Source organism: Thermochaetoides thermophila (assembly GCF_000221225.1).
Source record: "Thermochaetoides thermophila DSM 1495 unplaced genomic scaffold scf7180000011822, whole genome shotgun sequence".
Lineage (NCBI taxonomy): Eukaryota > Fungi > Ascomycota > Sordariomycetes > Sordariales > Chaetomiaceae > Thermochaetoides > Thermochaetoides thermophila.
The window spans coordinates 1,982,589-1,996,943 of NW_006383038.1; the positions used below are offsets into that span (position 1 = coordinate 1,982,589).

The 14,355-nt window shown below is 52.1% G+C and overlaps 6 protein-coding genes across 6 annotated transcripts; 4 read left to right on the top strand and 2 right to left on the bottom strand.

Annotated features, from left to right (window-relative positions):
* Positions 1 to 172: 172 nt before the first annotated feature.
* CTHT_0069770 (uncharacterized protein) lies at positions 173 to 1,138 on the bottom strand (the record flags this gene model as incomplete). The annotated part of the gene is made up of 3 exons (XM_006697192.1): positions 173 to 640; positions 707 to 883; positions 983 to 1,138. 3 exons carry the CDS (start codon positions 1,136 to 1,138, stop codon positions 173 to 175), a joined length of 801 nt encoding a protein of 266 aa, XP_006697255.1.
* A 724-nt stretch (positions 1,139 to 1,862) lies between these two features.
* On the top strand, positions 1,863 to 2,926 carry CTHT_0069780 (pyrroline-5-carboxylate reductase-like protein; the record flags this gene model as incomplete). Its single annotated transcript, XM_006697193.1, has 2 exons — positions 1,863 to 1,923; positions 1,986 to 2,926. 2 exons carry the CDS (start codon positions 1,863 to 1,865, stop codon positions 2,924 to 2,926), a joined length of 1,002 nt encoding a protein of 333 aa, XP_006697256.1.
* Positions 2,927 to 3,221: 295 nt separating this feature from the next.
* CTHT_0069790 (uncharacterized protein) lies at positions 3,222 to 4,823 on the bottom strand (the record flags this gene model as incomplete). Its single annotated transcript, XM_006697194.1, has 2 exons — positions 3,222 to 4,735; positions 4,808 to 4,823. The coding sequence occupies 2 exons, from the start codon at positions 4,821 to 4,823 to the stop codon at positions 3,222 to 3,224; spliced, it is 1,530 nt and encodes a 509-aa protein (XP_006697257.1).
* A 478-nt stretch (positions 4,824 to 5,301) lies between these two features.
* Positions 5,302 to 6,348, top strand: CTHT_0069800 (putative metal ion transmembrane transporter protein; the record flags this gene model as incomplete). The annotated part of the gene is made up of 3 exons (XM_006697195.1): positions 5,302 to 5,334; positions 5,452 to 5,468; positions 5,544 to 6,348. 3 exons carry the CDS (start codon positions 5,302 to 5,304, stop codon positions 6,346 to 6,348), a joined length of 855 nt encoding a protein of 284 aa, XP_006697258.1.
* Positions 6,349 to 9,536: 3,188 nt separating this feature from the next.
* CTHT_0069810 (uncharacterized protein) lies at positions 9,537 to 11,544 on the top strand (the record flags this gene model as incomplete). The annotated part of the gene is made up of 5 exons (XM_006697196.1): positions 9,537 to 9,881; positions 9,938 to 10,434; positions 10,492 to 10,854; positions 10,910 to 11,258; positions 11,323 to 11,544. The coding sequence occupies 5 exons, from the start codon at positions 9,537 to 9,539 to the stop codon at positions 11,542 to 11,544; spliced, it is 1,776 nt and encodes a 591-aa protein (XP_006697259.1).
* Positions 11,545 to 12,703: 1,159 nt separating this feature from the next.
* CTHT_0069820 (pyruvate dehydrogenase-like protein) lies at positions 12,704 to 14,255 on the top strand (the record flags this gene model as incomplete). The annotated part of the gene is made up of 4 exons (XM_006697197.1): positions 12,704 to 12,841; positions 13,028 to 13,161; positions 13,235 to 13,689; positions 13,747 to 14,255. The coding sequence occupies 4 exons, from the start codon at positions 12,704 to 12,706 to the stop codon at positions 14,253 to 14,255; spliced, it is 1,236 nt and encodes a 411-aa protein (XP_006697260.1).
* Between the last annotated feature and the right edge of the window lie 100 nt (positions 14,256 to 14,355).

Consider the following 14,355-nt stretch of genomic DNA (forward strand, 5'->3'; position numbering starts at 1 on the left):
TATTGCGAACTTAGCAAAGAAGATGGTCAATGACTCGTTAAGATCCCAGACCCTGAACGCCCAAAATAAAACCCCTATTTTCACGCGGTTTCCTCCAGAGCCAGAGCAACCGTGTAAAACGCCAAACCATGCAGAATTATCAATCGCCTATCGGCCGCTGAATTATTCCTTTTTAAGAATAGGTCCCATTTCTCTCTGCTTCCCTCTGATGCACACATTTAGCTGCTTTCATTTGGCTCTTCCACTCGGCATACTCCTCCTCACCCATGCGGTGGTCATCCTCACCCAGATCACTCGTCTCTTCCCATAGCTTCTGCAGTTCAGCATCCTCTCCGGGAGGAATAGCCCAGATATTTTCACGTTGTCGTTTGTGGCGCTCGCGATCTTCTTCGATGCGTTGCTCGATCTGCCTCTTGTCGAGCTTCGGCGGGCCACGATGGTGTGCGCCTCGCCTGTGATGATGATGATGTGATGAATGACCGTGGCTGCGGGATGAAGCGCCATTTTCATCGCTGGCCTCCGGTGGAGAAGAGAGGAGGTTGATATCTTGGGCTGAGGCATCGCGCTCTTTGAGAACCTCTTCAATCTGGGACACGACTTGGGCATCCAGGAAGGACTTGCTTTGAAGTGCATGAAGCACCTGTGAAAAAGTCAGCTCTGCGTTAAGTCTTCGATTCGACTGACACCTAAGTGAGAAACCTCTTACCTTTCGGACAACCTTGATATTGGCTGCACCAGACCCATCATCTGGAGCGACAGCATCCACGACACGGATAATGTCGCGTTGCATCATGCCGACATATTCATGATGGCCGTCCCTGTGAGCCATGTCGAGGAAGTGCTCGATGAAATACATGATATTGGCTCTCATATTCATATTGTTCTATTTGATTTAAAATGTCAGCTCAGTTTGATTCTAAAGGCTAAGCATTACGATGGCCATTGTCCCAGATGAGAGGCTGGAGTTTAGTCAAGTACCTACCCTCTCAAGCTGTTCCAAGATGCACGAGTGCAAATCCTCAGCCATATCTCGATACTTCAAGGCATACTGGGCAGCCTTCTGCGCCGATGTCACCGATGCATTAAGCTGGCGCAAATGGTGGGTGAAGCGCATGCGCACTTCGAAGGGATCCGCCATTTTGATGAAAGTAATGGGTTTGTCTGAGGCTAAAGGTTTGTTGTGGTTGGGATTTCTGGTGTTTTATAACTGTGCTCTGGACGAGAAGCCGTATTGGAGGGAATGTCATTCTGCCTTGTATCCTTGGTCATCTATTTCACACCTAGAGTGTGCTATGGCTGCCGGCCTCAAGCATTCTTTAGCAATTGAGATTTGATCAGCAGTTGATGGACGTGACCCGGGTTCTTGAACCACAAGGTTCACTGCCGGCAAAGCTATTTGTCACCGCGCTGTTCGAGGCTGGAGGTTAACAACCTGGGCTTGGCTTGCTGGCCCACAAATGGCGCTAGTTTTCATCAGGAAGGCGGTGAGAATGATATAGCGGGGTGTCCCAGGGGGCATATGGTGGCAAGTCGATGTTACTGACTTTTTTTTGAGATTGTGTTTTCAAGAGATGGCAAAATTATGTTTGAGCTTAAATCAAGGATGGTGTTAAAGTCTAAACTTGAAGGTTTATGAATTTTGTATTTAGTGTCTTGGTTTCCCTTGCCTTACATGGGGCTAAAATTTTGAATTTTCCAGCAATTCAATGTCTTATCAGTATATCCACTCAACATCCGTGGGGAATCTTTCAATCTTCCCATCGTCACAGTCACTTACACCACAAATAGCTGCTCCTCCCTCCGAACATCGGCTCACCCTTTTCTAAGTCAACACATCTAGTAAACCGTTACCGCCAACAAACATGAGTCCTGCTCCGTCTGGCAACAACTCTTCGGAGTTGACTATGGCCGTAATCGGCTGTGGTACGCATCCTCCTCGCTTGAGGACACCTTCAATGCACTGATGTTGACTTACACTTCTTCAGGTACAATGGGTATCGCTATCCTTTCTGGCATCCTCACCTCCCTCGATGAGATGCAAGATTCCAGCAAGGAGTCTTCAGGAACCTCGACCCCTCTCTATGAAACCGCCCCGACTACTCGGCTGCCCAGGCGATTCATCGCCTGTGTGCGCCGCCCCGAGACAACCAAGAAGCTCAAGGCCACTTTCCAGGCTCACGCTTCCGCTGTTTCGATCGTCCAAAATGCCAACGTCGCCGCTGCTCAGGAAGCCGATATCGTTCTCCTTGCCTGCAAGCCCTACATGGCAAAGGAAATACTCTCTGAGCCTGGCATGGCCTTTGCGCTTCAGGGCAAGCTCCTGATCAGCATCCTGGCCGGCGTGACGGAGTCCCAGATTGAGGCTCACCTTGTTGCTGCCAATGGTGGTGCCCCTCTCGACCCTCCTTGCCGCATCGTCCGCGCCATGCCCAACACCGCAGCCCTCATCCGCGAGAGCATGACGGTCATCGGTATCACCAACCCCCCGCTTGACCCGGACACCATGGGCCTGGTGACCTGGATCTTCAAGCGCATCGGCGACGTTGTCTATCTGCCGCCATCGACTATGGATGTGTGCACTGCGCTGTGCGGGTCTGGCCCGGCCTTCTTTGCGCTGGTCATGGAGGCTGCTATCGATGGCGCTGTTGCCATGGGTCTGCCGCGTGCTGAGGCCCAGCGCATGGCTGCGCAAACTATGAAGGGCGCTGCGGCACTCGTATTGAATGGAGATCATCCTGCGTTGCTTAGAGACAAGGTTAGCACTCCGGGTGGCTGCACGATTGGCGGCCTGTTGGTTCTAGAGGAGGGTAGAGTCAGAGGCACCGTGGCCAGGGCGGTTCGCGAGGCGACCGTGGTAGCTAGCCAGCTGGGCCAAGGCGTTCAGGGCGTGAACGGGACGAGGTTCCCGACGAACAACTATCAATAAATTGGCGCGAGAGCAAGGCATTGGAAGATCGCATGGTAATCCTGATTATGGGATTTGCGAAGACTACTCGGATACCCTGATGCGGTGACGTTATCGCAATTTTGTCATAAACTTTTTGTTGCAGAGTCGTTCCTGCGGGAAGATGCCAGTATGTCTGGAGATGTTCCCACCAAACGCCATAGGCTGTACAAATCTCGAATCCGATTACAAAAAACTCAAAAATACGCCTGAACTAATCCGTATTAATCTCCTCGTTCTCCTTAACTAGGGTAATGACCGTAAGCAAACCATTAAACTACTCGTCATCAGCATCTTCAACCCTTGCCCTTTTGCTGGCCATTTCTACAGCCCTGTCCTCGTCAGCCTTCCGCTTCCCAGTGCCGTTCGTGGCAGGTGACCCGTTAGTCACAGCCTTGTCCTTTTCCTTGAACCCATCGGCCGGCTGAGCAGGCAGAATCTCTTCAAAGTTCTCAGCCTGGTCCTCTGCCTTGACCAGAAGCCGGGCATAGTCAAACTCGACGCTTGACACCGTGTCGTCAAGTTTCTGGACTCGGTCCTCAACATCCAACTCGCTAAGAGCATCCTTGTTGTGCTTGTACAGCCGCTTCTTGACAAGTAGACGCCAAAGCCGGTATGCGTGCTTGTCTTCTGGTGTTGGCATCTTCACCTTCGCCTTGCCTTTGCCTCTAGCATTGTCCTCTTCAACGCCTATTCCCGGGCGCACAGTCTCAGGTAACTGCGACATAAGGTGCATCTCAACAAGACGGGCGAACTGGCGCGGGGTGATCTTGGCCTTTGCGCGCACCGCATCATATGCGGTCTTATCGACGATATTATTCGGGGCGGGACCGTTCTTGGATAGAACGATACCTGTGTTTAAATGCAGCGCCCGGAACTCGGGCATGCGCCGCAAATAGTGCAGGTCAGCAACGTCACGAAGGTCGTCAAAGGCTTCATTGGGGTCTTCAACCGTGATCTCAACTGTCTGAGGATGTTGGATGTAATCCTGGAAGATGATACTATATAGGCGCGTGCCAATGCCCCTTTGTTGGAAAGGTGGAATGACGAGGAACTGAGAGATGCGCGACCGGCAGGGGAGTAAGTTTAGATCGAAATCGCCTTTGCGGAGAACCTGATCCATCTCCTCCAACTTAGTCTCGGAGGGCGTAGCCGGTGGTGAGGGAGGCTGAAAATGGAAGAAGCGGTAGACGGTGCAGTAGCCGACAAAGACGTATGGGTTTGTACAGCAAGAATCGGTCAACTCTTTCTTTTGGTAGAGGAAGAAAACGGTCCACCTGTCCGCATCAGGCTCATCAGTGTTGATCTTGGTACCGCCTTCAATGAAAAGCGGGACAAGGATTTGGACTCGATTCAAAAGCTGTGCCACTGCAGGATCGGCTAGATTTCCTTTCCAAACTTCGAATGTGCCATTGGGAGCAGTAAATGTCCTGATCAGCTTGCCTGGAGGTGTCCAGTCTTGCGGGACGTTGCTCATTGCCTTCTCCCAATCGCTCTTCTTCTGGAATGCAGAATCTGGAAGAAACTCCCGAAGCGCTCCCTCAATATCCACAGGCTCTGTGTCGCCCACCGCCTGAAATTTCTTGCTGTAGGAGATGGAAAGATTTGGCCGTAGATCACTGGCGTGCCACCGCAACTGGATCTGGAGGTTCTGGTAGCCGAATATCTCTTCAGCTTCGCCGAAAATCGAGTAGGTGAACTTGGGGTGGAAGCTATGGCCAACTGTCTTAAGGCCATTCGGCGTCGGAGCAACAAGCGACAAAACTATCGCATCGTTGCTCGGCATAGACCCTACGATTGATCGTTATTAGCTTTGCGCACTTGGTTGGTCTGGTGAGCTGCCGGTGGAATTGATCAACTTACAAGCTTCTTCCGACATCGTTTTCTTTGCTTTTTCTGAAAATCTCAAAAACTATTTTCTGCGATGAAGTGTGTAAGGAGATGTCTCCGTAGAGTGCAATGTTGGGAACGGCGCGTGAGGCGGCAATGAAGTTGCGAGTTTGCAAAAGTCGCGACCAAACGCGGTCACGTCGCGGTGAGGAAGGTTCCCGTTAATTAGAAGTCCGCGCCAAGCTTTCCACAAGATCGGGCTAAACTGATTCGGGTAAAGGCAGCGGGTAAAGGCTGCAAACTGTGGAGCTCCAGCATGACCAGGGCCCAGCAAGGGTCTGCAACAGGGCGCCGACCGGATGGTTGATGTATCCTCTCGGGTTTCGATCTTTCACAGTCCACTGTTCAACGACACTGATACCTTTCCGTTGCCCCCCTCACCGCCCGTGCCTGTTGATTTGTGCCCATGAATTGGCACAGGGGGCTTGATTGACCTTCTTTCTGTGCGGCAGCAAGTTTCAGACACGATGGCCGGCTTGTTCTTCCTTATCGTGACCTCGGTGAGTGTTAACCCATCGCATTGGGTGTGGCATCAGAATATCACATCACTGCTTCGATTTCCATGCCTGTAGATGCATCCCTTAACATCAAAGCTGACTGTCACTCTCTATTACTAGGTGGTCATGGCAGTGGCGTATGTCGTGAATTGCTTCCCTTATTTCCTACATCCTCAACGCCCATAACATAGACTTACCATTCTTTTCAACAGCTCGTTTCTGGCTGGCGCACTCCCATTGTCCCTCTCACTCTCGCAGTCACAACTAAGGCTGATTGCTGCCCTTGGTGCTGGTTTGCTTGTGGGCAGTTGTTTGATCGTCATTCTGCCCGAGGGAATTGAAGCATTGTCAGCAGATAGGATACACTCTCCAGAACCTCAACATGTCCACTCGAAGCCCCCAGCCTCAGGTAGAGTGCTGAGAGCTGAAGAGCCTGTATCACCGTCGACACCTCCGCCTCCTCCTGAACTCCCGGCTTTCCATATCGGCTTTGCCCTGGTTCTCGGTTTCGCCTTGATGTTCCTCATCGATCGGCTACCGCGTCATGCCTCGGAGATTTTCCAGACGCAAACAAGCAGACATGTCAGCCTTGATAATCTTGCTGGACAATCTGGAGAGGAGGAGTCTGACGGGTTCTTGGGCTCGCTGACGCCATCCCCAAGACAAACCCGCAGCCTGGCTACTACCACAGGATTGGTGATACATGCAGCAGCGGATGGTATTGCGATGGGAGCGTCTGCCACGTCAGCCAATTGGAATGTCGGGCTTATTATTTTCATCGCTATCCTGGTCCACAAAGCCCCGGCTGCCTTTGGGTTGACGTCTGTCCTAATGAAGCAAGGCCTTTCGAAACGTGCTGCACGCGTACACCTTCTGGTGTTTAGCCTGGCCGCCCCTATTGGAGCCCTGGCAACCTATTTCTTTGTTGCACTTCTAGGAGATGAAAGTGCCGAAGGCGAGGGGGCACATTGGTGGACCGGAATGCTTCTTTTATTCAGTGCTGGAACCTTCTTGTGAGTGAACATCTGCATCTCATCTCGACCTGCCTTTCTCCGGTTCTGACATAATCCCTAGATACGTTGCTATGCACGCGATGCAAGAAGAGAATAGCTGGTCTAGCTATGATCACCACTCAAGCTTGAATGGATATTTGGACAGTAGCAGCTCGTTCAACAGGAGGCAAGGGAAATTAGATCTCCGTGGCACTCTGGCAACTGTCGTAGGGATGATGCTGCCGCTCCTTACCCGGTTTGGTCATCACCACCATTAACCTTGAACTGAAGTGTATCTTACATTCATTCCGTTTCTGGAAGACATTGGGACGGGGCGTTTTGGTTAGACTCGAATCCTTGACTCGGAGACAAAAGTAACCGTGATTCTGGAAATGATGAAGGCGTTTAAGGGGTCATGGCGGATTAAGTTCTTAACGATTTGTTTCACACCATGGTTTCCGTGTATGGCGGCTTTTCTACCGCTCTCGTATCCTCCTCCTTGTAAGTCTATGTTTGCGAATGCGCGGTCCACGGCACCTCCTCACCAAGCAGTTATCTCCTTGGTGATGACGCCACCGGTCCCGCATGGTTGCAGGCTCACATGCCACTTTTGATGTGGGCGGGCCGAGCCCTGCTTGTGTCCAAGAGGACCCAAGCGGGAACGGAGAGGGCTGCCTCTATCTAGACGGTCAGAATGGTGGGGCTGTTTCAGACATGGCCTGACGGTGCAGTCGGTTGTTTCAATGCTTTGGGCTGGGGAAGACACATCTCATTTATATCTTTGGAGAAAGGAAGATTGTTTACGGATCGAAGCTGAATATAGATACGGTTATTGCCAGAGCGATACCAATGTTTGTCAATGCTTCCTCGCCTCCGACCATTGTGATGCTGATGGCGAGGAGGCCCACCGCGAGAATCGGTGGTGGGACAAGTCAAGAGGGGATAAGCTCGGCGATTCCGGCTTTTCTGACGCGACATGCTTGCATTGTGCCCCCTTCTCCAACTACAAATCTTCTCCAAAAAATGGGGGAAGTTGCATGGGAGATATCCGTCCGGCAAACAACATCCTGCCTTCGAACTGTGTGTTTGAAGTTTAGAAGCAAAGGAAAATAGTTTGGGTGGCTTTGTCATCGCGTGGGGGCCCGTAGATTTTGCCAAATAAAGGGTACACTTGTCAGATGCCTACACAGCAGAAGGTCGCTTTGGGAATTTGCAGTAATACAGTACGTTTCCTACCTTGGCTGTAAACAAGTTTACAGCGCTTTATACCTATGCAAGATCGAATACTAGGCAGGCATCTTCAACATACGTAAACCTATCAACACGCTTGTGAGTTTTGCCATACTGTGTGGTAACACTAGGGTTTGCACTGCTGAAATGGCCCCAGGGGGTTGGGGCTTCAATAGGGTATTTTAGAAGTCCAGGAAATTGTTCTGAGAACAATAAGCTAAACCTTGTTCCATATCCGCCTTCTGCTTTCCAATCTAGTGGTTCACTTAGGGGACGGAACGAACTGTCGTCCATGTCAAGGCAGGGAGAATCAAGGGAGACCCCGCATAAGACACAGTGATCGTCGTCCTTCATCCAATCTTCGCTCCATTATTATCCCACGAATTTGTGTCCGGCGGCCACAGGTCCAGGGTTCAAGAAAGCCGTTGGCATTCTTTAATTCAATTTTTATGCTTATGGATCTATAGTTTGCATATGCACATATTGTTCAATTTCGTCTTGTCTAGGAAAACGGCAAACAGATGCTGTCGTACAAGAGGCAGCACAGCGTAAGCGGCGATGTGATGCCCTTGGGATTCGACTATCAAGCAGTTGCCAGATATGGCATGGTTGCTGAGATACAGGACTCGAGGCCAAGGCCATGAGGATTTGTCGTTGTCCTGCTGTGCTCCGCAGTCAAGGTATCAAGTTCTAAAAATGTTGTGTGATAGTGTTGAAGCAGCTAGACAAGAACCGACAACGTCAAAGAAGACCCCGATGTGATTGCGCCTGGTGATGTCAGAGCAAAGGGGTTGCCCAATGTGCCATGTACCAGAGCAATGGCCGATCCCGATGTTTGTAAGGTGGCCACGCTGCCCACGCACATGTTGCAGACCCAGAAGTGGTGTGCGCGCGCCATTGTACCAGCGAGACGATATGCTTTCTGTGCTCGAACCCAACTGTCGGTAACTGCCCAGCAGCTTTGTCGTGGCTCCAGTTGACTAACCTTGGCGTTGTATAGGAGGGGCGGTCACAGCAACTCGCGGGTGGCGTGCAGGCAAGTTGGTGGAGATCGGTCCATGGATGGAGCGAGCGTTGTGGAAAGTAGGGTGGGGTGTGGGACCCCATTCACGGCTGCGGCGCGGCGCTCTGGACGCTGTCGGGTTCAGTGCGCTGTTTGTGGGGCAGTTGCAGCCGAAAACAAAGGTACAGGGGTACTTCCGTCATGCGTCGCCTTCTCCCTTGGCCCCCGTCAGCCCGCTCCTCTCATTAGACATGGATTTCAGGGAAGCGGCTCCCCTTCCCGCTTCGTATTTCTTCTCACCCAACCCTTACAGCCGGCGCCCAGGTAGTCGGGTTTTCCTAGACGACGTTTAGAAAACCGTTTCTCTGCAAACACATCACTGACGCTACAGTAAACACGCAACGCGCTGCTGGATGGACTAGCCGCTACGACACACCACCTTTCTGCGGTCAGCGTCCCTTTTCCCCGGATCCGTCCGACCAGCGCATTGTCGCCGCTTGCTCTCTATCCTCGACATCCTGCTTCTCACAGCTCACCGCCCGAGATACCCTCATTTCCTATTTTATTCGATCACTCTATCCTCATTTGACGACATCGGAATTACAGTGGCCGAGTTGTATTTCGTTCACTTTGCTGCTTTGTGAAGTTAGAGTTGCCAATTCGTGCCGCACATTTGTTGTTTCAGGCTGCACCTGAGGAGAGACACCAACAACATAGACAACCGGCAATCCCTCGAAATCTTTCAAAATCAACAACTCCCCAACTACGATCAGCTCTTTGCTTTGGTTGCTCGAGCGTGCTCGAACCGATCCTTTTGGTCGAAGGGGAAAAAAAAATAACCGAGTCTCGAGTCTCTTTCCTTTCGCCACTCGTGCGTTCCCGTACGGACTATGGCTCCGTACAAACGACCACTAAGTTTTTCTGAGAGGAGGGGAGCAGTGTTCAACGAGGAACTGTCGTTGAACACGCATAGTGTAAAGATGGGCCAACAACGTCCCAGAGGTCCCCCGACGCCGAGCATGAGCACGCCGGCTGCCGACTTTGACCAGGTCACCGGCTCACCCCCACCTCCACCGACCCCTGCGGCCTCTCCAGGCCCGTCGCACTCAAAACTTAACTGGAGCAGTGGTTCTGAGGACGAGGAGGCCTTCCTGTCGAGCGTCAGGCAGTACTTCATGCAGGCAAACGGCAGTCAGAGGACACGTCTTCTTTCTGATCTTCTCAGCATTTGCACCAGCCAACAACTGAGCTTCGTGCACCAGTTTGTCAGCCCTTTGCTAAAGAAGGATCCATTTACCACTTTGCCAGACGAGCTGTGCCTTAGGGTATGTGTGGTTTGATTCTGGCTAGAGCTTTGTTTTCTATGCTAATCAATATACAGATTTTGTCCTTCATTGATGACCCCAAAGTGCTCGCTCGTGCGTCTCAAGTCTCGCGGAGATGGAGGGACTTGCTGAGTGACGATATGACTTGGAAGAATCTCTGTGTGAAGCACGACTATCAGAGACGGATTTCCGATCTTCGCGATGGCAAGGGCGGTTCCCCGTCTTCTGCTCTTCACAACGGTCGGGCACAGCGCTCTTATAAGTCCCATTTCAAGCAGAGATACCTGGTTGATGCTGCTTGGCGGTCCGGTGGCCGCAATATCTCACGTAACATCACTCAAGATGGTGGTGTCGTGACAAGCCTGCATCTCACTTCCAAGTACATCATCGTCGCCCTCGACAATGCCAAGATCCACGTTTTCGATACACAGGGTAATCCCCTTCGTACACTGCAGGGGCATGTAATGGGTGTCTGGGCTATGGTTCCCTGGGATGACATTCTTGTCAGTGGTGGTTGTGATCGCGATGTCCGCGTCTGGGATCTATCGACTGGGTATGTGCTAATCAACTTGTTTATCTCTCCGCGCATTCATTGCTAACACGTCTCTAGCAACTGCCTTTATACTCTTAGAGGTCACACCTCTACAGTTCGCTGCCTTAAGATGTCTGACGCGAACACTGCAATCTCCGGATCTAGGGACACAACCCTCAGGATCTGGGATATCAAGACCGGCGTTTGCAAGAAGGTTCTTGTTGGCCACCAAGCCAGTGTCCGCTGCTTGGAGATCAAGGGTGATATTGTGGTTTCTGGCAGCTACGATGCTACTGCCAAAGTTTGGAGTATCTCGGAGGGTCGTTGCCTCCATACCCTCCAGGGACATTACAGCCACATTTATGCCATCGCCTTCGATGGTGAGAGAGTGGCGACCGGGAGCTTGGACACGAGCGTCAGGATATGGAACGTCCGGACTGGGTAAGTTGCATGTGCTTGATACATTAAGTTAATACTAAGCTAATCGCTTGTTCAGTGAGTGCCAGGCAATTCTGCAGGGTCATACGTCCCTTGTTGGGCAGCTTCAGATGCGTGGAAACACGCTGGTAACTGGCGGAAGCGATGGCTCCGTGAGGATCTGGTCCCTTGAGAAGATGGCCCCCATCCATCGTCTTGCCGCCCACGATAATAGCGTCACCAGCTTGCAGTTTGACGACACTCGTGTTGTCAGCGGTGGCAGTGATGGCAGGGTCAAGGTTTGGGATCTCAAGACTGGCCAGGCTGTCCGCGAACTGGTCACACAATGTGACGCCGTTTGGCGTGTTGCTTTCGAAGATGAAAAGTGTGTTGCTATGGCCCTTAAGAACAACCGTACCATCATGGAGGTTAGTACAGTCAAGTTTCAACGCAACCCAGAAATCAAGAACTTGTCGCTGATTGGCTGTCTAGGTCTGGGATTTCTCCCCTCCCGAGGAGATGCTTCAAGAGCGGTCCTTCCTTTCCCCTAAGAAATTAGACGCTCCAGTTCCCGATAGACCTTTGAGCGCAACCTTTTCATCACAGCATAGAGGCGGTGCTCCGGGAATTGGCATCCAAGATGTAGAGATGCCAGACGCCGGCCCGTCGACAGCACCGCTTCAGCCCAGCAACCCGACCTTCTTCCACGAGTAGCTCACAGCCTGCCGCTGCATTTACACGGACCTCGGAATCAGAGATCGTGGCCGCTTCGGGCTTATCTTTCTCTTTCAAGTTATTCTTTAACACCATGAATACCCAAAAGCGGCGGCTCTAGACGCTTGCATTTCGATTACTACAGCACCAAACCAGCATCGGCATACGGGGGATTAGATACCCATGGCCATGATGAAGATACAAAAGGGTAATAATACCTGGCTTTGGCGGCGCATTCTCCGGGTTGTTTTCATGGTGGTGGGATATGGAGTGGCATTATTAAGGCGTTCTACGTTTCTTTCACATCAGGGTGGGTTTGGTGACTCGGTACGGAGTACTAGGGAGGCATATCGGCATTGGTAGGAAGGTGGGAAACAGTCGGAGTGCTTTGGTGTTGCTTTTAGTGACAGAAAAGCTGTTAAGACATACCTTTCTGACCCGGTTTCTATAGGCGCAGGCCGGCATTGACTCCTGGGTTTATCACGCAGACCCTGCATATGTCGGGCGCAAAGACATGCTAGCTAGTTTAGGTCTGTTGTTGTACACAAGACCCTGTCGGTGCTTGTACGTATATGTTCGCATATTCTTAATGCCTGATCTCTTATCCTCGGGATCTGCTTTCTTTGAGGCCGTGGATATTTTCTGACTGTTCAAGCAAACACCGACCACGATGATGATGCAAAAGCATCGTTCATCTCATCGAGAAGCAGCAAAGTGTGTGTGCCCCCACTCGACTGGCAGATAGCCCCTTGGCAGACCCACTTCTCGGTTCACTCCGTGCTGTCACTGGATCCTGACGGTGCTGTCAAGATGCGATTTGCTGTCAAAACAGAAAACAGCTATCGGCCAGTGGAGGTCCGATGGAGCCCGGGCCACCCTCCCCAACCTTGTCCGTTGGCTGAAAGCAGCTTAGCTTGCGTTCAACAAGCATCATTGCCCCAACGCCAAATTCTTGGGCGGCCCTTCTTCCTGGGAGACGAGCTTCCTCATCCATCAGACTTTGCGGTTTCGGGGGTCCGAGTCGTTGCAACACAAAAACACCTCTTGATTCAAGTTCCATCTTCTTCTTTTCGTTGTTCCCCTCCCTTTTCTTTCCCCTCCACAATCCATCTGCTCTCTTCTCCACCCCCTTAACAACCCTTTCCCACAACGCCGCACAATGTTTTCTCGAGCGGTCCGGTTATCGCGGGCTGCGCTGCCCATCCGCGTCGCTTCCCAGCGGGTTCCTATTGCTGCTCGTCGGAGCGTCACCACAAATGCAGCTCAGGCGCAAGTCGACAAAAGCACCATCCCTGAGGTAGGTAAAACAACTCGAGAAACAAAATATAAGGAGGGTGGTGCATTCGTGTGCTTGTTAAATTGCTTGGGCATCACCACAGCCATCCATTCAGCACCACCAGATTTCCAAACTGCGATAACCTGGAGAAATTTCCTCGAGCTTTGATTTAGTCAGCACGTGGCTAACAGTGAGTGTTCGGTCTAGTCCGAGGATGAGCCCTTCACCATCAGGCTCAGCGACGAAAGCTTCGAAACCTATGAGCTCGATCCCCCGCCTTACACCCTGGAGGTGACCAAGAAGCAGCTCAAGCAGATGTACTACGACATGGTCGTGGTCAGGTATGCATACAATAGAGAACCCCATGAGGGATCCACAAGGACGACAGGCGGGAGCTGACAGGCTTGCGTCCAGGCAAATGGAGATGGCTGCCGATAGGCTATACAAGGAGAAGAAGATCCGTGGCTTCTGCCACCTTTCTGTTGGTCAAGAGGCTGTGGCCGTCGGTGTTGAGCATGCGATCGAGAAGACCGACGACGTGATCACTTCCTACCGGTGCCACGGTTTCGCCTACATGCGCGGCGGCACCGTCCGCTCAATCATCGGCGAGCTGCTTGGCCGCCGTGAGGGTATTGCCTACGGAAAGGGTGGCTCTATGCACATGTTCACTAAGGGCTTCTACGGCGGCAACGGTATTGTCGGTGCCCAAGTTCCCGTCGGTGCTGGTCTGGCTTTTGCCCAGAAATACACCGGCGGCAAGAAGGCCACTGTCATTCTTTATGGTGACGGTGCCAGCAACCAGGGCCAGGTCTTTGAGGCTTTCAACATGGCTAAGCTTTGGAACCTTCCAGCTCTATTCGGCTGCGAGAGTAGGTGTTTGTTTACCTGATGCTATTGGGAATTGTTGCTGACAACACACCATGTAGATAACAAGTACGGCATGGGCACGTCTGCTGCTCGCTCTTCGGCTCTTACCGACTACTACAAGCGCGGCCAGTACATTCCCGGTCTGAAGGTCAACGGCATGGATGTCCTTGCTGTCAAGGCTGCTGTCCAGTATGGCAAGCAGTGGACGGTTGAGGGCAACGGCCCCTTGGTCCTTGAGTACGTCACCTACCGCTATGGTGGTCACTCCATGTCCGACCCCGGCACTACCTACCGCACCCGTGAGGAGATTCAGCGCATGCGTTCGACCAACGACCCCATTGCCGGCCTCAAGCAGCGCATCATTAACTGGGGCGTCGCAACGGAGGAGGAGGTCAAGGGCATTGACAAGGCTGCCCGTGCCCATGTGAACGAGGAGGTTGCCGCTGCGGAGGCCATGGCTCCTCCTGAGCCCACTGCCAAAATCCTCTTCGAGGACATCTACGTCAAGGGCACCGAGCCTCGGTACATTCGTGGCCGCACTCTTGATGAGGTCTACTACTTCAACTAAACAAGCCGTGGTTATGTTGCTGGCGCCGAAGTTCCGTCTTAGCGGGGTGCATTTATTGATGGAGGGGCGATCTGGTCAGAGAGGTTATATGCCGGGACCG